At 24.9% G+C, this 23,046-nt stretch overlaps 2 protein-coding genes across 2 annotated transcripts; both read left to right on the top strand.

The window, feature by feature from the left end:
* Window positions 1-776: 776 nt before the first annotated feature.
* On the top strand, window positions 777-14,121 carry LOC113558090 (relaxin receptor 2-like). The gene is made up of 21 exons (XM_026963605.1): window positions 777-887; window positions 965-1,090; window positions 1,535-1,636; window positions 4,287-4,398; window positions 5,182-5,250; window positions 5,327-5,398; window positions 5,516-5,659; window positions 5,724-5,792; window positions 5,906-5,977; window positions 6,090-6,161; window positions 6,243-6,314; window positions 6,374-6,445; window positions 7,061-7,132; window positions 7,205-7,275; window positions 7,391-7,558; window positions 7,658-7,803; window positions 8,250-8,400; window positions 12,768-12,897; window positions 12,997-13,187; window positions 13,276-13,422; window positions 13,982-14,121. The coding sequence occupies exons 1-21, from the start codon at window positions 800-802 to the stop codon at window positions 14,119-14,121; spliced, it is 2,286 nt and encodes a 761-aa protein (XP_026819406.1). The 5' UTR covers window positions 777-799.
* Window positions 14,122-16,729: 2,608 nt separating this feature from the next.
* On the top strand, window positions 16,730-19,223 carry LOC113558091 (terminal uridylyltransferase Tailor-like). Its single transcript, XM_026963606.1, has 5 exons — window positions 16,730-16,802; window positions 17,285-17,548; window positions 18,223-18,445; window positions 18,517-18,743; window positions 18,802-19,223. The coding sequence occupies exons 1-5, from the start codon at window positions 16,730-16,732 to the stop codon at window positions 19,221-19,223; spliced, it is 1,209 nt and encodes a 402-aa protein (XP_026819407.1).
* The last annotated feature ends 3,823 nt before the right edge of the window (window positions 19,224-23,046 follow it).

The raw sequence follows: 23,046 nt of genomic DNA, 5'->3' as shown, positions 1-23,046 counted from the left end.
AATATTAATCTATCAACAATGACAATCTGTAAAAATATTCCAAGTGACCAAGTATAATAAATTCTAGATTTAGTATTACAACTATTATATACATATTTATTTAAAAGCAGTTTTAAGAATATTTATTCTTAGTATAAACTTTTCAATAACTAAAAATGTATTTGTTTAATTTTTCAGTTATAGATACATCAAAATCAAAATCAAAATAAATAATTTACATTAAAAAAGGGGATTATTATTTGAAAAACAGAAATTTATTTCAAAACAGGACATTACTTAAGTAGTACAAAAAAATCTCAAAAGTTTTTAAACAAAGTCTTTACAAAGATTAAAAATAAAATAATTTGAATAGACTATTAAGTGAACAAAATGGGATGAGCATGTTCAGCGAGTCATTCTGTATACTTAAACTGGTCAATATAATATTTTTGATTTAATTTTCCATTGTAAAATTGTTCAATGTGTTATGTACTAATAATCCATTGACACGAATAGACCATAAATTTAGATTTGTTTATTCATAATCCGAACACGCTAGTTATACATTGTAATAAATTATTATGCAAAGTGTACCGAAGGGTTTAAATGCGAACTCCATCCATCCACTACTGCATTCAATTTGAATTTTAGTTGCCATTAAATAATATTGTAATCATTGAGTTCATCACAGATTAGAACAGTGAGGGATAATGACGAACAAACACAAATTGTAAACAATTGGTAAATTTGAATAAATGTCCAAGCTTATATAGTCACTATCTCGTAGTGTTCAACAACGTTCATATCTCTGAAAATCACAATGCTCGCAACTCGATCGGCCATTATTAGTACTTTCATTATTTCCTGTTTTATTTCACTGACCCTTATTACTCTGCATTTAAATTATGGTCAGTAATTTTGTTTTTGCAATGTTTAAGTATGTTATTAATCTAATAAACGGATAATGTCATTAAATCACATTTAGGTTCAAACGATTGTCACGAAGGTTCATTTTTGTGCAGTAAGTCAGACATTTGTATTGCAAATAAATATAAATGTAATAATTTTTCTGATTGCCAAGATGGAGAAGATGAAGATATTCTCATGTGCAGTTAGTATATAAAAATTATAAATATTTAACTTATTTAAAAAACATATATTAACGTTATGTTTGGTCAGGTTCTCAATAAGTAACTATGTTGTGTATAAAATATATTTTTAAAGTTTAGAAAAAAAATTACTTTTGTTATCTCGTGAACTGTGATAAATTTGTATATTTTATCTTTTGGTATTTTTATTATTTTAATACGCATTTTTTTTTCTTAAAGTATAAAATTCCGACTAAAATGTTGTTCAAATAAGTTTTTAAGTCTTTAATCTTAATTAATTATACAATATATTATATATATATATACTCCATATATAATATACAATATATAATAGAGAGTTTATTATATAATGTAAACTTGCAAATATAAAATGTAAAACTGATTACTGGTTTTTATGTGTTTATAATGATATGTAAGGTATTTCATCAAAATTAATACTTTTATAGCCGATTTTTTTGGAAGTATGCAACATTATGACAAAGTAATTAATATCACAAAACCGGATACAGAACAAAATTCAACATGTAATGAATCAATTCCGCTTTGTGGTAAGTTAACAATCAAATTAAAGTTATTATACATAATAATATAATATATTAATATAATTAATTATTATTAAATTAGTTGGGTTTAGCTTAAATAAATATTTAAAATCTCGTAGAAAAAATATATAATCCAAATTGAATGTATAAATGCTATTGGTTTTAATAATTTTTAGATTTTCTAGAACATTATCAATATAGATGATTAGTGACTTTAAATTGTAATATTATTTATTCTCTTAATAATATCGTAATATTTTTGATTTATTCATAACTTGGTTAAATATAATTAGTACAATCTAGGCATAAAATAGATACAGTTTTTTTTTTAAGTTTGAAGTTGTTGAGTTCAGTAGAATTTCGGACTAACCGTCACCGTCAATACCAAAGCCGTGATGGTTAATCTGTTAATCGAAAAAATGATAAACAAAAATATTTCAATAAACGTTTATTTATATTTATGTTTAGTTGTTTAATTCATATATTTACATTTACAAAAGCAGAAAAGGTAGGGAAAGTAGGTTACAATATTATTATAGTACACTGTGTTAGATTAATATACTTACGTTGGATATTAAAATGTACACTACTACGTTGTGTATTATGCATATATATATATATTGTATAAAATATATGAACATTATTGTATTTTATAACAAATTTATCAAAATACGGCATAAGGCTTTTATATAATATAATTTACTTAAATTCAAATTTATTTTTTAGTAAATGTATTAACATGCAAAAAAGCAAACAGCACTAATCTAAAATTTATATTGCATTTTGAGATTTTGAGTATAGTACCACCCCCCCCTCGCCCACTATATAGTAAATATATTTTAAACTTTATAATTGGTATTTAAATTTATCTTATTTTTATAATTGTATGTATCTATATAAATATATAATACTTTTAAAATACAAAGATTTATTATGCAAGTTTTTCATATCAATTTATTTAATTTTAAATAAAAAATGAAAAAACTGTTGATTTATGCCTAAGTTTAACAAATATTCATGGAAATGTAAAAATAAAACGTTATTTTCAGTAAAGTTCACAGCCAGTTTGATATATTTAAAAAAATTATATGACAAACGTTATTGAAAATTTCAATTTAGCAACTGTTTTATGAAATAAGTACAATTACAAAATGTATAATAAATAATAACTATACAAAATAATCAAATACTAGTAAATTACGTAGTATATTTGTATTGTTTAATTGTTTATTGGGAGCAGAGAAAAATGGAGGTTTCGAACTTAAATCTTTACACCAATTATATATTGAATAAAAATAAGGATTTGTTTTAGAAGCTTACGAAATATATAATATATACTTAACTTTGCATAAATTAAATATTTTTTTTTTTTATAAAAAATCGTTAACTTTGATATAATTTTTATAATATTCAGATGAATAATCACTAAAAACCTTGAAGAAAATAAACTTAATCTGATAGCATATTTATATTTTATATTTTTTGTAAGGAAAAAATGGTTAAATTAGTCTGTTATTATTATAGTCCTATAGAGTTTATTTCGAGAGCACCTCATCACAGAGTAATTTATTGTAATGGATGAGTATTAAATACGAGAGATTTGATTACTGTTATTAGTTTTTCATTTGCCTATAAATAAAATTGACGAACTACAGTGGACTATATACAATATACATAAATTATTTATAATATCTAAACATTCGCATTTATATATTTTAGAAAATAAATATTTATGAATTTATGATGATAAATATTAATTAGGCACTATTTATATATTATATAATTTAAATATAAAATAAAATTATAATATGTAGTAATTATATAATCGTTATAAAACTCAATGTTATAACATATTGCGTCATCGCTTAAATATCATCATGTTGCGACTACTGAATCAATAAGAACTCAAGAATATTTGCTTAATATATGGATTTAAATTAATAATTTAGAATATTAACAACACGTATTTTTGTTTGAACATAAATGAGTCTATACTGTATACTCGGTAGTCGGTACTTTAATATTTCGGTACCACTAGTCTCTAGTTTGTTATGCAAATTTAAATAACCTTTTGAATAATTCAATAATATATTATGTTTGTGATTTTAATACCTATTCACTTCCTAACGAAATGTCCATCACAGAATACGCAAGTACGTAACCTACCTCAACCCGGCATAGAAATGTGTACAAAATAAATATAAAAGGATTAATTAAAGAATATATTAATATATTCTTATTAAACGAAACACATTCAATTAAACTCAAGCTTTAGTTCTTTATAGTTCATTCAACACGAGTATGTAGCTATATTGCCTATATATTACGCCGTGCCACACATTTTGTTGTTTTTTGTGTACTAGCTAGGCACTGCCTACTTGTACATTGAGTTGTCACACATTTTTGGTTTTAAGAATAATTGTAATAGTTCAAATTCCAGATTGGCCGGTATCCAATTGATAAAATATCAATGTCAATATTAAAATGATCATAGAAGTAAAATGTGATAGTACCTCAATGAAAAATTATAAAAGTGTTGAATTCGAATAAATTAGAATAAAACTAAATACAATTAAGAACATAGTAACGACATAAATACAATAAATATCGTAGTATAATATAATCGTTTTTTAACTATCTGTTGTACTGCCCTTAGCTTTAAGCAATTATCCCGCCGAATGCGATTGTTTCAATGAAACGTGGTTACGATGTAATAATATTGGACTAACAAAAGTGCCTAGAAATATATCTTCTAATCTAAAAAAAATGTAAGTATAAAATGTATAATTGCATTTTTTTAGATTATTTAATCATCTAAATAATTTACTAATCCGAAATAATAACAAATGCATTGATAATATGCACATAATAATAAGTATTTCATAGTAATCGATATGTTTTGTGCTATTAATTTATGTTACATAATTTTCTAATTCACTCAATGGAATAATAATGATAAGGCTGATGGTGTTTTTTAAATTGTGATGTCAATATTTGTTTACATCAACGGTATAACGTATAACTGACAATGTATTGTAATGTTTTCGGTTATTAACTACACGGTATTTTCGGTAATTTCCGAATCATAGTATACCGATATTATAATTTAAATCAAACTCAGTGTTTAAAACAATTGTTTTCGCCATGGCCGTTTCGTCAGTTTTGGTAAAATCAATGAATACCTTATCATCGTATTCTAAAATACCAAAGAACCAGCAGTTTTAAACTAGGGTTCTAATACTTTGAAGAGTCTTAACAATTTTCATGAATATATACAAAAGCATTCAAATATTTTTGTATGACTTAAATTCTCATTATTTATTATTAATAAAATGTTATTAATATTTATTAGATTTTGAGTATGAAACAATCTTATTACATAATTAAATATTCCAGTATTTTTATAGTTTTTTTTAGCTCACAAGTTCTGATATAAGAGTAAAATTATTTATCATAAATGTTATACATAATTAATTCCTTTTAAAACAATATCTAATAATATTATTACCATCATACATAAAGTCATGCAACATTATCTTAATGTATTTTAGATCAATGAGGAGCAACAATATAGTTCTTTCTAATGATTCATTTGATGGGTATTATTCGTTGAAAGTGATGTAAGTTATGAAAATATGCAAAAAAAATATACAATCAATATGAATCATGAAATTATATAGAATATTTTTTTCTCAGCCACTTACAATATAATAGATTATCTGTAATACCGCCATTTGTCTTTAAACATCAAAATAAATTAAAATTTCTGTAAGTAGTTTTTTTTTTTTTAGTGCATTTATAAATAACTTAATCAATTAAAAAAATGTCAATAAATAATTAATGTTAATTAATTTTTATTTAATATAAGTACTTATGTTTTTTCAGTATTTTACTACATAATGAGTTGAGTATTTTGGAAAAAGATGCACTTTACGGATTGGTTAATGTTGAACACTTAATGTTGGATAATAATTATTTGGTGTTTTTAAATCTAAACTCCTGGAAACACATGATTAATGTAAAAGTGATGTAAGAATCAAAATGTTTGATATATTTTTTTTTCAATTGTTTCGATCATACTTTTTTTTTTTAGAGATTTATCATATAATTTCTTGACTTTTAAGAACGAATGTTTTCCATACTTACCGAATCTTTTTATGTTGTAAGTATCTTCTTGTATATAATTTTATTATATAACTAATATATTAGATGAAAGTAACAGTTTATAAAAAATAATTATTTTTGTAAATAATTATCCTTTACATTATGTAATAGAGATTTACAAGGGAATCGTATCGAAACAATAAATGAGTTCCTGTTCGCATACTTGCCAACACTAATGACCTTGTAAGACGATATATTATTTAATTTGATTGAAAATAAAATAATAATAACATACCACTATTGTTCTTATAAATTATTAAATTGTATTTGTACTTAGTATTTTTATTATTTTCAGGAATTTAAGTAACAACGCAATTACATCGATTCATAAAAATGCGTTTAAAAACTTATTGAGTCTTTCAGAATTGTAATGATACAAGTTTTATTTATAAATAAATATTGAAATTTTCATTTTTATAATATGATAATTGTATAATGAATTTTACAGAGATATAACTTACAATCAGATTACAATAATCACGCATGAAATATTACAGCCATTAAAACTATTAAATAAATTGTAATATTAAGTAAACATTTTTGAATTCAGTGAATAAGACTTTTTTTTGATTTTTTTAGATTTTTAGGAAATAATCCAATTACAAGAATAAACAAAGTTGTTTTCTCGGAAATGAAAAATCTCTTTTCGTTGTAAGTAGTACTTATTTAGAGATGAATACTACATTACTTAAATATGTATTAACCTAATTACCCGTAATGTATACCCTTGTTTATGATAATTGAGTTGTATTAAATTGACATAGTTAAAAAACATGTATATTTATTATATTTACGATATAAATGTAATACAATAAACTATTGTTTGAGTAATCGAGAAATATGTGTTTATTCTTAATATTTTAATGATGCTAATTGTTTACACTTGGGTCTATAAGTAGGTATTTTTCGCTTTTATTGATATAGAATATATTAATTACTTAAGTACGAGCCGAAACTTTATGTTACTTATTTGACATAACATCGTAAAATAATTATGTATTTAAATAAACACGATAATAATAAAACTTTGTAAATAATATTTTATTTTTAAAAATACAAATTTTTTTACAAATAAAATAAAGTGAAAATTGCGGGGAACAGTGATTGTTGCGCTTTTTTTTATTTCTTTGAGGAATAATTATTATTTTCCATTTTTAAGATAATTTAAGTATATTTATTATCAGTACTATGAGTATTTTGAATGTTTATATAAATAGAAATAAAACAATATACTTTGTATAATATAAATTTTAATATATTTTACAGAGATATGAAAGGCATAAATAAAGAAAATATTGAATTGTCATTATTTAATAACTTGACTACACTGGAATTTCTGTGAGTTAAATTGTTTAAAAATTAAAAATTGTGGACACTGAAATTTAAACTATTCTAATGATTTTGTTTCAGTTACTTAAAAGAATTCCATTATTGCGTTTTGTACGCCCAACATGTTAAATTTTGTTATCCGAACACAGATGGTAAGTGCCCAATGATAATTAAATATTATTTAGGCAAATTAATAACGATTAAATTTTAAATAATCATCTAAGCATTTTATTGTTTTATGAAATATAAACTATACAATACATAAAGGGTTATCATCAAGTTATAATCTCCTCCCAAATTCGACTTTTCGATGGTTCCTATGGATGGTAACAGTTCTAACCTTGATTTTTAACTTATTAGTTTTATACGGCCGGATGTTTAATATATTCAAAGATGAAAATAAAGCGATAAACTTTGTCATACGGAATTTAGCTGGTAAAAACAAATAATATATTGGTTTTCAAAGTCAATATAATATTATAAATTATAATTGTAAACGTACAATTAATATTTGTACACATATGTATATTTCAGTTGCTGATTTGTTCATGGTGATATACTTAATGTTTATTGGTTATCACGATCAATTATACAGGAATGAATATTATTTGTATGCACACGAGTGGGAGTCGTCTAATTTGTGTACCATAGTCGGCATTATGGCTGTGATTTCATCAGAAGTACTTATATTATTCGAAATATTTATAATAATTACAAACAAGATATTTAGAACAATCTATTTAATATTTTTTTGCACAACGTATTATTTTTGAAATAATTAAGAAAACATTAAAAAATCAGATACTGATAATGAATCATTTAAAAACGCATTTGCTCCTTTTCAAGCATCTGTGGAAACAAATTATTCTTTTTTTTTGCTTCTTTTAAAATGTATTTGGTTTTTTTAATTTGTTAATAATTAAATTTTCTCCAGATAAAACTGTTTAGTTCTTTTATACTTTTTTATTTACATTTCATAATTTCCCAAATATTATGCAAATCATCGTTAAAGTATGTCTTAAAAATTTGACAAATGGAATTATGTATTTGTAATATGCTTTTCTTAGTCTAAATGCATAAGAATATAAACCACTTAGGAATTATTTTTAAATATTTTTGTTTATAGGTATCTATGCTTATATTGGTGTTTCTCAGCTTGGACAGATTTCTACTCATAGCTGTACCATTTTCTGGTTATCAAGTCTTGAAAATGAAAACAGCCGTATATTGTATGTTATCAATTTGGGTGGTCGGTATAAGTATATCAATCGCACCATGTAAGTATTATGCAAGAAATTGTTTTTTTTTTTATTGAATTAAGATATATGAATGTACGTCAAGTATTTGGATTAAATAATACACAGATATAATGATTAACAGTAATAATACTATTAGACTTATGATTACTAATATACAAACAATTGACTTGCATTATAGTTTATAGGTACTTTAATTATTCATTAATTGAATAGCTGATTGTTGATTGTCAATGTATAGTGAGATAACCTATACTACCTTGGCCGTTGTAATTATTAATTTTAGATTCTAAGCGGAGCGATGAATAGAATGATTTGATTTACAACGATGTGTTTTTTCTTTTTTTTTCTCTATCATCTCCTTGTAAAAGTAAAATAAAAATGCTTTGATTTTTAAAAATGAGGGTGGTTTCTGGTAGATAATTGGATCTAATCGATACTTTTACGTTATTCCCAATATATTTTTTTTAAATTAGGAAAAACAAAAAATAAATAAATAAAAGAAAACCGGGAATTTTTGACAAAATCGATTTTGTATAACTCTGGTATAACTCGAAAACAAATAACTGTCGATACTTGTAAAGTATATTCTTAAAAAAACGTTTATAATAGCATTTTATATTCACGATAAAATTTTAAAAATTTCTAAATTGTTGAGCTATTTAAAGACATGATATATTTTAAATTTAAAATTTTTTTTATAAATGTCTATTAAAAATTATTCATTGAGTATAATTGTTTGAAAATTTAACACAAAGTTTCTCATAAGTTTTTAGTTTCTTTTAATATAAAAAATATCGTAAATTTATCGAAAAAATACTTTTTCATAGTGTTTAAAGTTAGAATTTTAATAAAATTAATAAAATCGTGAAAATTATTTTTTAGTTGTAAATTTAAATAAAAGTTTATTCTTAAACTTTTATTGTGTTTATTTTGAAAATGTAATATAAGATTTCCTGTAGGTATTTCATAATGAAACCATCAAATATAAAAATTATATCAAGGCAATTATTTTCTATAGACATTTTAAGCTCAAGTTTGGATGCAATTGCTTATTTAAGGATTAATAACGATGTAAATTATTTTGTTATAGTTCAAAAACATTAGTAATGGGAACATAAAACTTTAACGTATATTATATTATTATGAATTTTACTGTATAAAATTAATTTTTTGATTTATTTCAATATATTGTATTATACATATTATAAATCTATTTTTACTGTTTTACGGGTTTTACAGAAAAATCTTATTATGTTTTGAGTTATTTCAACAGGTGCGTTATAAATATATATTATTTTAACAATTATATTCTAATCATATGATAAAAATGCAATATTTTTAGAGAAAGTTATATTAAATTTTCATAATACTAAAAATAAAATAAACGACTTCAATGCCTCTACCAAAAAGCCATTTGAAATATACTTAATGAGATATATATATATATATATATATGTATATATGTTGGCAGACCGTCTCCGTTCAGAATCGTTTTTTGTTTACAATGATATATTATTATTTTATGAACTCACGCCTTCAACACAAGCATTATAGCTTAAGGAAAGTGTATAAACAATTGTAATTAATGTTATGTAACTTAAGTATTATATTATCTGTTTGTTTGTAAAATATATATATTCTATTCTATTTAATTTAATTTAAATTTAACACATCCATAATAGTCATCTACTCGGTATCTAATGTACAGCAGAGCTGTGCTCACTTGCCTACCTTTTTTATGTTGTGAATAAGTATAATCAACCATATTACAATACCTTTTTTTTAGTTCACTCAATGAAGTATATAACGCTTCTGCCGATGAAAGTAAATTATTGTGTTGTCTATGAATTTATTGAAGATCCAGAAGATCCTATTTAAAATGTTTGTCCTGGTGATGGACATCCTGTTTGTACGTTATTTTTGAATCAGCATGATTACGAAAAATATAAATATAAATATTATTTCGTAATATGTCTAGTGAAAATATTTACGTATATTTGATTTATATTGTAGTCCATAATTAACAGTCTTTTATTTATAACGAACATACACTTTTGTTTACATTTTTGTCCCTAATTTTCTTGATTAGAGTTTGATAAAAATAATCACTTACATAATTTACATAACTGACTGTTTATATTGTGCTGGTCTCGGGTGATTGTAAGCTCCGCTAGAATACCGGTTAGATAAAACGGTGACGAAAAGGTATAATGTAAATTCCGCAAGTTTTATTTTCTAAGTTGTAATGTGTGTGTGAAAACTCAGCCAGTGTTAAGGCTTTCTCACATTAAATATATTGACGCCCATTGCGATGAGAAACGTCGAAATTTCTAAAGTTGATTTTTAAATTTCTGTTCTAAATAAACTCAAAAATTAAAAAATAAAATGATTGTGTTAGAGGATACTATAAATGGTTATTTTTCTATTTATTATAACTTAAAATGTTTCAACACACTGGGTGTTATTACAAGTATTTTGACAATTTTAAAATTTATAAGTAACATATTTATACCATAAGTAATAAATAATTAATATTTTGATAAAATAATTGAGATTGTTATTAGGAATATAATTTGACGTTTTTGAATAGAGTTAATTAGGATATTTATAAATATAATGATAAAAGGAAAGAGATAAGATTATGGAATACTGCTATTAGCTTTAAGTGCATTTAGGACTGACGTGAGGAGGAAGATAAGGGGACCAATTAATGAGTTTAAGTTTGGAATAAAAGTTGATATAATGTCGGCGATATTTTTCGCTGTGTGTGATAATTGAATTTTTGTAGCTTCCATATGGTTTGGTCTTGGACTGCGCGTTAGAATTAGAGTCCTTGGCTGGACGAACTCTTGGGACTGTTTTTTTGAAAGTAGCTTTGTAAACTAGGCATCTCTTGAAATTTATAAATGGTTATAATATAATAAATAAAACTTTTAGATTAGACTTACAATATCTACAAATTGTATCACATTATTTTAGCTCACGGTTTAAAATATTATAATTTATAATAACCTACATATTTAATGATTACTACGATTATGTATTAACAGATTATTTAACGTAATACATCTCACAAAATGTGTGTTATTGATTTGATCAGACAATCATTATTTTCATTTTTAAGTTTTGTATGTTTTATACGGAATATTACGCATATCTAAATATTATTTAATGTGGACAATTATTATTATAAAAATTATAAATTTTTTGTTTTAATTATAATAATAGGTATTCATTTTATAGTGTTGCCTGATTTTCGCTAAAAAAAGATACTTGTGGCGAAGTTTGAATGTGCTCACTGGTCTAATTATCTTAGATAAAATCAATAGGATAACATTATTGTTTTCCGATTAAGTAATAGGTATATCATTCTTAATTGTATTTGAATTTGTAGGTCATTAAATCAATTGTAAATGAACTATATATTGGTATAGATTATTACTTACCATCTCACATTTTATATTTACGTATTATTTTGTTCGCGTAACTACTTTGGTTATATTATGTATAAAATTGACCCATTTTAAAACTTATACATTTATTTATACCAAGAAAATAATTGAACGAAAAACTTGTTATTTGAAATTCTGCTTTAGTGTTTTTAACTGTTTATATAAACATTTAAAATACAATCGTTTGTTACTATCGACCTATCTTCGACAGATAAAACCAAAATAATTTTCTCATAGTTTTAAATTATTTTTAAATAAATACACAGCTATCTACGTCACTGGAATTTTATTTAAATTTGCATAGAAATCCTATAAGCCTGGTATTCAAAAATCTTGGTGCTTTTTTTAATATATCAATGTTATTCTTTAATTTTATAGTTAGAAGATACATGGTTGGTGTTATCTTAATACCCTATTGGTTGTATTAATTATACAATTTCAAATTATTTTTTGCATTTTTGTATTTATTTGTAATATACGATTTTTAAATCAGGTTAATAGATTGCACACAAATATGGGTATTAACATTCATTACATTTGGAGTAAAAGTAAAAAGTGATCCATCATGCATGGGTATTCACCTCCATTATTTAAATTCATTTTTTTTTTGTGAATTTTCAAATATATTTAAAAATCATATTTGTAAATTTTTGAGATTTGTTATTCTACTTACAAGTATCCCGTGGCTATAAAAATTCTTAGTTTAGTTAGAAAACCCCTATTTTATATTGTTAATTGTTTAATGAAGAACACTCTTTTAACAGTATAAAAAATCTTAAAAATTTCAAAAATAAGATTTTAAATAACTATATTGTTGAAGAAAAATTGGGGTGATCATACTTATTGAATAATTCTTTATAATATAATATTACACTTTATTTACCTATATACTTTTGATATGACTATTATGTATCATAATATAATTAATTATAGTGATTTTATGGAAGCACTCGTCAAAATTCTACGGTTCCAACGGTTTGTGCTATCCTTTATATATCGAAGATCCATTTGTTAATGGATGGCAATATTCGGCGTTCATGTTTTTGGGATTATATACAACAAGGTAGTTTTAAAATTATATCTACAATTAATCACAATATTATATACAGTTAGTAATGTTTATTATAAGGTTATAAGTAATATTATTTGGTTGATTTTACAGTTTATTACTGATGTCCGTTCTGTATGCATTAATGTTTATAAATGTTAGACAAACAAGACATGCTGCTCGCATTTCCGCTGGTGATTTCGATTTTGCAATTCGTTGTTTTTTCATTGTTTTGGCGAATATTTTATGTTGGTCACCCATAATCGTTTTGAAATTGGCAGCTTTAAGAAAGTACCATATTTCAAGTACAATATTGTTTTCATTATTGATAAATCAAAGCATTCTTATAATAGCTATTGTATTCTAATTAAACTACAATACTATGTTTTGTAGGTAAAATGTACGTGTGGTTAATTATATTTGTTGTACCAATTAATGCATTAGTAAATCCATTACTGTATACTTTTACAACACCAAAGTATATAACAGCCGTAACCTCAACAAATTTTTTCAAGATGACTTACCGTTACTCGAGCAGTGGTAATCCAATTAAATATTAAAATCTCATAAAAATCTCATAGTTATTAATAATAGTTATTAAACTCATAAAATTGGACCATTGATATTTTGTGCTTAATACACGTACGTCGTGTAAGCTCAGAAAATTCTAAGGTAGTTAATTATAAGAGAACAAGAAACTGAAACGATAATTAAAATCAGAAATTAGACTTTACGGGGGTTTTGAATATCTGTATATAATTTATAATAATAGTTTATAACATATAATACCATGCGATGACTGGTGATAGTAAGTTAGTAACTGTATAATACAATAATGATGATAAAATATACAAAATAGTACTTATACTGATTTATTTTAATAGATTTATCCACTTATCTTAGTCTAAAGATACTCTTGAGAATTTATTATTTTGATTATGTCATAAATATGTATCTCCAATTTTGAAAAAAACGTATTTTTTTTTTTAAAAAGTGGGACGAATAAAAAGTGTATTCCTTTTATATTGATATTGACATTCCGATAATTTTTTTTGCTATCCATTATGTTAATTTTATTTTGATAATTTTCCAAATGTAGAAATGTCACAATCGTCGCATCCGATATCCATATACAGAAGAAAATACATCAAGAAAAATAGGAAGAAGGCACTTGAAGAAAAACGGGAAGAAAAAAATAGAACTCAAGAAAACAGTTTAGAAACAACAAATGGTGAATAATTTCTCGACGAACAACTATAATGTATAGTATAACTAGTATAACTAGTATAACTACTATTATGTATAGTATTGTGTAAACCACTTTTAAAATTAGTTTAAGTAAATACTATTTAGTCTGTTTTTAATTAACCAAAAAATGGATTTACATTGCACTGTAGGTACATTGTAGGTAGGTAAAAAAAATCGATAACACATTACCTACAAGCCGAATATTTTCAGCTATTTATGACATGGAATAATGGATACCTGACTAAATACCTAATATTTATTTCGGCTATAATACGTAACAGCTAATTAAAAATATTATAAATAAATTTTATAATGATAGTAGAATATCTAAATAGTGTTGATAAACAGCCTATTTCACTATAAATTTACATTTTATCCAACCATACAGTCTACGTGTATTGAGAGCATTTTATGACATTTTTCAAACAAATATTAAACGATATGTCGTATTTAAATTTTATATTTTTTTCTAATATATTGTATTCATTATTGTAGTTTAATTTTAACTTTTTAATTATGTTTTTCACATATTACAATATGGTACTCGTAATAGATATTTTACAATGCACATGATACACTGTATGCACATATTTTGAAACAGTCAACATTTTATCGGGCTTATCGTATTTGGGATTATCCAGTTGTACGTTTATTGTACTTTTTTTTCTTTTGACATATCATATATTATCTTCACTTGAAGCTTTTAATTTATTATAGCATTAGTCATTAAGTAAATACAAAACGAATAAACAACAAAAAATATGTGTAGTTACTTAAATTTATTACATTATTTTATACGATTCCTGTAACGATAAGAAATGATCCTAGCGCCTGTATATGTGCGTGTACATAAACAACGAGAACGAGTGAAGTTGGATTATTATTATTATTGTTTTTTTTTTTTTTTTAGACAACGGGTGACATTTATTAGATTTAGAGAAGATATATTGGAATCAGAGGATTTGAATAAAGATGTAGTTTTTTTTGTTAAAGTTTAAAGCTATACCTACTAAGATGTTTATCGTGTGATTAGATTATTACTAAAACACCATAAGACATACAGACATTCATATTGTATTGAGGGATATTGATGGGATATGAGGACAGCTTAGTGCTTACTGGCGTAAGAACCGCTACGAAATCTGTTTATATTTTTCGATCGAAACGTTTCGAGTCGTATTATATACACTGAATCTATACACACACGATAAAATATGATATTATATTGTATTAAATCTATACCCTTAAATACAGTGGCGTAGCCAGGGGGAGGGTTGGGTGTTTAACCCCCCCCCCCCTCCTTTCGACCGTATTTTTATCAAAAATATAATGTTTATAATATAGAAATAGGATCATTTGGTCGTGGTCAAATGTATTCTGTTATGCCGTATTCACGTTGTCGACTGCACTGGTGATAATAATCATTATCATTCAATTATTTGAATCCCCCCCTCAAAAAAAAAGAATTCTGGCTACGTCACTGCTTAAATGGAATTTTATAATTTGATACAAATAAATTATTGTTTAACACGCGTAGCATAACATCGTCTAATAAGGAATAACATCGTGTTATAATATTGTATTTCAGCCTGTAATATTATCAATCACATCACGACATTTTATTCGTGACTATTTTCGCTTAATATATGGTAACACGGAATCCATTTACGTTCAAGTTGTTACTTGTAAGTATAAATGTATTGACAACATTTAAAGATAAACCTATTAAACGCGGTAAGTGCGTTGATTTATTTATATTTAATATCATGAGATAAACGACGTGGTGTTTTATATTGTTTTTAATAACACCACAGAATTACCTGTAGTTTTCCCTTCGATCTTACCGTTTGCGGAATGGAAATCATGATGAGGATAAGAAATGAACATTTAGCTGCGTGAAGTAGGTATGTGTAGAACATTTGTGTGTGTTGATGCGCGTTTGCTCGTTTGTATGAGTAATAAAATATGTACTATACATTTAAGCACACGTAGTCAGGCAAAATACATAAAGAGTGATAATTTCACTTGTATCACTATGTACAATTTGGATTAATAGGCCTCACGGCGTTACTCGATGATGGGTTTCGAGTTCACATTAAATTATCAACTTTTCTAGTGGAATTTTGTATAGGTAAAAACTATTAATTAAATGGAAGTGAATGTACAAGCAAATGTATACGGAGGTAAAATCGGAACTAATAAATAATATGAATATTGATGAAAATAACTGTGGATTTTATGTCTAGTATTTAATTAAACTAAGGCGTAAGCGGTATAAGTAAGTACCAAGTATAATACACAAGGTTTATGAATAATAATTAATAATATATTACAATTTTAATAAATATTTAAAATCATTGATCTTAATGTTCAAATGACAGATTTCATTTCACAGTACTAAAAAAATAATAAAAAAAATATAAAAACAATAAAATACCATAACAACAAAATATATTGTGATTCCAATGTTAGTAAAAAAGTTTTTCAACACTAATATTAGGAAATTAAAAGGTAATTGTAAAAAAAAAAGTGAAGTTGTTATGTTTTTTTAAACTTAAGTTTTAACTGTATCTTTTTTAATATCGATAGAGCTACCATCATGAACAATTTGTTAAATAATGAAAAAATGTTGGAAAAAAAACGTGAATATACTTCAAGTATTTTAACTGAAGGCAAGTTTCCATTATATTTTTAATTTATGTTTTACTCTTGAAAACTATTGTATATGTTGAGATAAAGATATTAAAATTTTGATTTAAAATTTTTAGTAGTATCGAAAATATAGTGGAAAAAAAATTAAAACTTCAAATATAAATTTTTTTCTAAAGTATACAATAAAAAACTAAGCTTTTTACTTAGTGTTTGAAAAACGTTTTAATGGATTTTATTTGTTTATTGGATTAATATACGGTGAGCTTTTGATTAACTATAATTTTTTTTTTTATATATATAAAAAGGCAGATTGATCATAGACTGTTTATTTAGTTAATTACTTATTCATTTTTTGAAAAGACAGAAACTACTAGATATAGTTATTAAAATTATTTAGTTTTACCTTATATTGTTATACATTTATTATTGCTTATAAATTGATTGGTATGTACTGTGTAGTCATTAATATAAAATATTTTATTTTATTTTTAATTTGTCATAGACGACAGATTATCCGAAGTAAATAAAACGGAAGTAATGCAGTTTGTAAATAATAAATCACTTATAAAGTCTATTAACACGCAACTCGCGGCAATTAATCAAGAAATTTACAATCATGATATAATCGATAGATTGGATTTGTTATTAAACTCAATACGTATTTGTGCTTGCCATCATTTCAAAGGAAGTAGAACATACGCTTTTGGATCACGCATAACAGGTCTTGCAAATAAACATAGTGATGTGGATTTATACATTGAAATCGGTAATACTAATATTAGGTATTTAAAAACATAAGAATAAATTAATAATAAAAATATTTTAATGACTAGCAATACAAATAAGCAATAGTATTATGCTGTCTATTGTAGTTCGTGCTGTATGATAAATTCATCTTTGACGTCTTCAAGGTCTACTCCATGTTTTGATTTTGACGCGCCTGCATATGTTTTGTAAATAGTCAGAGAAAGTTTGTTTTATATTTTAAAATTGAGAGATAATATGACGTTGTTTACGTCGTTTTTACTGTGGCCGAGGAGATTGGTGTTTAGTGTAAGCTCCCATTTCCATGGTGGTAGATTTTTGAATTGATTACTGCTTATGACTGAAGTGTGTATGTCAACTGCTTGATTTATATTTCATATGGACTTTAGTTGTATGTTGTATGTATTGTGTGATTGTTTGTATTTTTTTTAATGATGTATGATGTAGGTATGTTTTTTTTAATCACTATAGAGTTGAACGTTTAAGGAGTATTTTTCCAGTATAGACAATAATGCTATAAATTGGATTTTTCCTGAATATATACTCTTTTAAAGGAATTATGTTTGTTTATAATTATGAACAAATAATGTTAGAAATTAATTAACTATCAAATTGAATTAAATTTTTTGAAGATACTTTAATAATAACAGTACAATTTTTAATTAAATTCTATAGCTAACAGCTTTTGCGGAGAATTAAGTAATGATCCATATGCTCAAAATGATCTAATACGTTACGTTGAAAAATTATTTCGGTCTCAAAAATATGAATATTCACAAATACGATCAATAACTACTGCACGCGTGCCTATTATTAAATTTTTTCATGTCCCTACTGGCTTTTATTGTGATTTATCTTTTAGAAGTGGCCTCAGTATATATAACACTAGATTAGTCAAGTAAATTATAAATATTTTACTATTAATGATTATTTTATAATAATACTGAATATTTGCATTCGACATTTCAGGTTATATTTATCATTGGATGAACGTGTTTACTGGGTAGTTTGTGCAGTTGTTAAATGTTGGGCATTAGACAATTATATAAAAGAACAATGTATGTTTAACAGCTATGCTTTAGCATGGTTGGTTCTCTTTTATTTGATGGCCATAAAAGTTGTACCTCCATTATTATTACTCAGAGAACATGCAGACCATTCGAATTCATTTAGATCAGATGTCATATTTATAGAAGGTAATAAGTACATTATCTTATATGTTAAATGTAATATTAATTGATATGTTTTTTTTAGGTTGGAACTGTACCTTCTGTACTGTAGAAAAAGCCAAACAAATATGGAGAGTACCAGCTATTTCTCGTTGGAACTTATTATTTGGGTTTTTAAAATTTTATTCAGATTCCAATAAACTTAACCGAATTGTACTTTGTCCAGTTATTGGAACTTCTATACTCAAAGACAATATGTATAAAGTTCCAATGATGAATCCAGATATATTAGGTTTTGACCCCCAAAATAATGGTCTACCTATTGATTGGTGTATAAAATTGAAAAATAGCTTTCGTGTTGAAGGTCTTGCCCTACAAGATCCTTTAGATCTTTTAAACAATTTAACAAAACGTACAAAACCCGATAAGCTACAAATTTTCTCTTATTCGTGCAATTTGTCTTTAGAAGTCATGAAGAACAAAAGAAGAAAGTTAAATGCGATTTAATATGTTAATAAAAATAATTACATTAAGTTTTTAATATACATTTATATTTAATAGAAATTACAACAATACAGAAGTTAAATAAAATCAAGTACTAATTAATATTTATATATCGTTTCATTAATCTTAACTGTCTGACTTAGTCAGCGCTGGATTTTAATATTGTAAATCGAAAATCAATTTAGTTATAATAAGCTAGAGCGCGGATTTTTATGCACTAAAAAATAATAAGTAAATATGCTATATATTATGCAAGAATATTTTAGTTAAATACATCATGATTTTTTACGAAATCAATAGAAATATTAATATTGGTACTTATATTTAAATATTGTAAAAAATATATTATAAATTTATAAATTAATACATTTTTTATTAAAATTAATAACCATATTATGCATTTCTAATTTTTCTTCAGTGAAGCTGTGGCGTTTTCTGTCAACATATTTTAAAATACAGAGAACAATCGTTTGACGTTAAATAATAATAATTCTATAATTAGATAATAATGGTAATAATAATAATTAAGAATTTATTACATTTTATTACTATTTTGAAACATCACAATTTGAACCAATAAAAAAGATTTTATTTTTACTACCTACATTTTATTTTGACTTAACAAATATTTAAGATGTAAGATAAAAACAGATAAAATGAATAATGCACTTAGTTGTAATGAAAAGAGTTTTCTATAGTCTATGGAACTTGTAGGTTGTGTTGTGTGTCACCGCTTGTGAATTTTCCGTCTTATCATTGCTTGATAAACCTTTTAAAAAGATGGTACAATTTATTGTATGTACACTGTACAGTTTATACATTGCTTATAAATTAAATGTTAAAACTATTAATTTTAATAAACGTTTTTATTTTTAACTGAATTTTTTTCTTTTAAAATAATATGTATAACGTATATATTTAATGTAATTTATTTTGATTTAGAAAAAACCACACACCTAATATTTTAGGAGCTTATAAGCAATTAAAATGACATTTTGAGAAGGATTAAAATGTTTAATCTTAAATATGTATTAAAACTAATTAAAAATATTTTAAATTTAGTTCCATGCCAGTACCAACAATGGTTGTTGTGTAATAATGAACTAATATACACAAACTTACGAATAGGTACCCTATTTATATGAAATTAAATTACCCGTATGTTTATGTTACAATAAAGAATATTATTTTTCTATACCGTGGTGTTTTTTTTTTCAATATAAAAACTTAACAAATTTTAATGAAAAAAAATAAAAATAAAAGATAGGGGAAAGTGGGTACCGCTCTATTGCACACTACGTGTCGAGTGGGTCGCGGTTGGTGGATGTTATGTTTGATTTGAATACAATGATATAATATCATCGTGAACGATTCCAAGTGAGATGATCTGCAGTCAGTTTATATAACTAAGTATGTTTCATGTTATATGTTTTTATGTTGCAATTTTATTCAATTATTGGTATTACGGTAGGTTGATTTAATTATTGATGAACATATTGCATTTTAAATTACAGTTGAAATGACTACAACGAACATCGCTAAAACGATATATTGAACTAGAAAAACGCTAGGTCCCGACACAAGGCCTAATGACTGTACATATTATTATCATAACTAGCTGAATTACCCGTCGCTACCGGGTTACAGTAAAAAAATAAGACTGTTGAATGATTATATATATAAATAAGTACAAAAAATGTGTATACCGTTATGATAATGTGCCATTAATGTTTAGAAAAAACATAAAATGGAAAGAAATTAAACTTCTTAAGTTTTATCTAAATTTATAGATGGATCAATCTATACGAAAGGCATTTTAATATACGGGGAAACTAAAAATATTTCACACAAAACAAACAAAAATGAAAATTTCAATGAACGCGTGTATTATCACTATATAGAATTTCTTTCTAAACTATATTCCTTGTATCTTTTCTGTCGTTTGGTATTATATGTATTTTTAATTTTTCAATTATGGACAACATAACGTTGATCGTGACAAATACAGGTTGGGGTAAATATACAACTCTAACTTTATCCTGCAATGTTTGACCCTGTAGTGCTTTGTTTATTGTCATAGCGCAAAAGCCATTCTTATCGGAAATCTACGTCTATAGTAAACGAAAAGGTAAGAGTACAATGTGACGGGGTCAAATCAATTTTACGTAATAAAATACGTTGGCTAGTCCCTTGAACAGTTATGGATTCTAAGTCTAAAGGATATTAATCAAAATCTCTAAATGTATATACAAATGTCACCGTAAGAGTTGTACGCTTACTTTTCAGTGTTCTCTGTTGTAAGTGCTGTACACGAAATGATAAAATCGGAAATAGTGTTTTTATTAAGGGTTTTTATGACGACGATAACGCAGCAATAGAGGTATAATACTCGTAGGACGTGTGCGTAGTGCATAATGTATACGTCAAACAGTAACGCACTTCGCCGTCGACGTCGACGACGATGCGGCAGTACTACTGCAGTAGACGCGAAAGTTAATAATGATATTGCGTGTGTGTGCGCACAGTGCACACGACGGCGATCGACGCACATCGCCACGAAACTACACAGAAAATATTTCTAAAACCTATTTAATCGATACATTTTCGGTCGTCTCTCATTAGATGGATCTTTTGCTGTGCTCACTATATGTAATTGTGTTTGGAAAAAATAAAATCACGAAACTCTGTGTAGTAGAACTTCAGATAATATAGCTGTCCAAAGAAAGCTGTCACGTCTTAATAATACACAAAGACACAATATAATATATTTGTTTATTAAAATAATATATATTTATTTAAAATAATGTTATTGTTATAAATTATCATGCATATACATATTTTTTAATTTTTTGGTTTCAGTAACATATTGAATGAAAAATATCTTGTATGATTATTTGAAAATGTGTACCATTTTTAGTCATCAGCTATAACTCTTTAGGTAATTGATATAAAATGAATATTATTAAAAAATCCCAAACATATTTTATGTATAGAGTAATTCTTTTATCAAACAACACTCATTATTTCAAAAACAAAAAACGTTTTTGAAAATATTTTTCTTACATAATTTGAAGTCAATAAGAAACAAATTTTTTCTAAAAAATATTTCTACTATTTTTTTTATAATTATAATAGTTAAGTTTTTACTTTTTTAAATGACAACATGCATTTTAAATGTATAAAACAATTATAATATAACCACTCTGTGATACAGTAAGTAGGTAAATGTACATTGTCATACTATATTATTCTAAACAACTATTGAGTCAATACCGACAGACTTATCGTAAAACAGTATGAATAGGCTCATGGTATAAATAGTTAAAAGCACAAAATTAATTCTAATGTTTTGAAAATGTCGTTGTGTACATTAAACATAATATAATATGCGTTAAATTATTTGAATATTTGAATATTTAATTATATTTTATTATTTAACATTTGGTGAAAATTTTAAGTGTCTACAGTAATTTGTTTTTGAATCACAATAAAATAAGAAAATCGATTTGCGTAAAAATTACCGTGTTTTCCAATTATTAAGTAAGTACTGAGGACTTTTTCTTTTAATCTTCTAAAGTACCAACTATATTCACTTTTCTAGTAACAGAAAAAATATTAAAATCAAAGACTAAAGTATTTTTATTGATAAATATAAACATGTCATTACATTGAATCAATACATCATCAATCCGTTAAAAATCTAAAATGATTGACATGTCAATATGATATCCAAAGTTAGTAAATAATATGATTTATCACTACTTTTTTTTTAATATATGCATTATATTGGAAACACGCTAAAATAATATACTTATAGGTATTGTAG

The sequence above is a fragment of the Rhopalosiphum maidis genome, chromosome 3 (genome assembly GCF_003676215.2).
Source record: "Rhopalosiphum maidis isolate BTI-1 chromosome 3, ASM367621v3, whole genome shotgun sequence".
Taxonomy (NCBI): domain Eukaryota; kingdom Metazoa; phylum Arthropoda; class Insecta; order Hemiptera; family Aphididae; genus Rhopalosiphum; species Rhopalosiphum maidis.
This window is presented reverse-complemented; position numbering and strand designations above follow the sequence as displayed.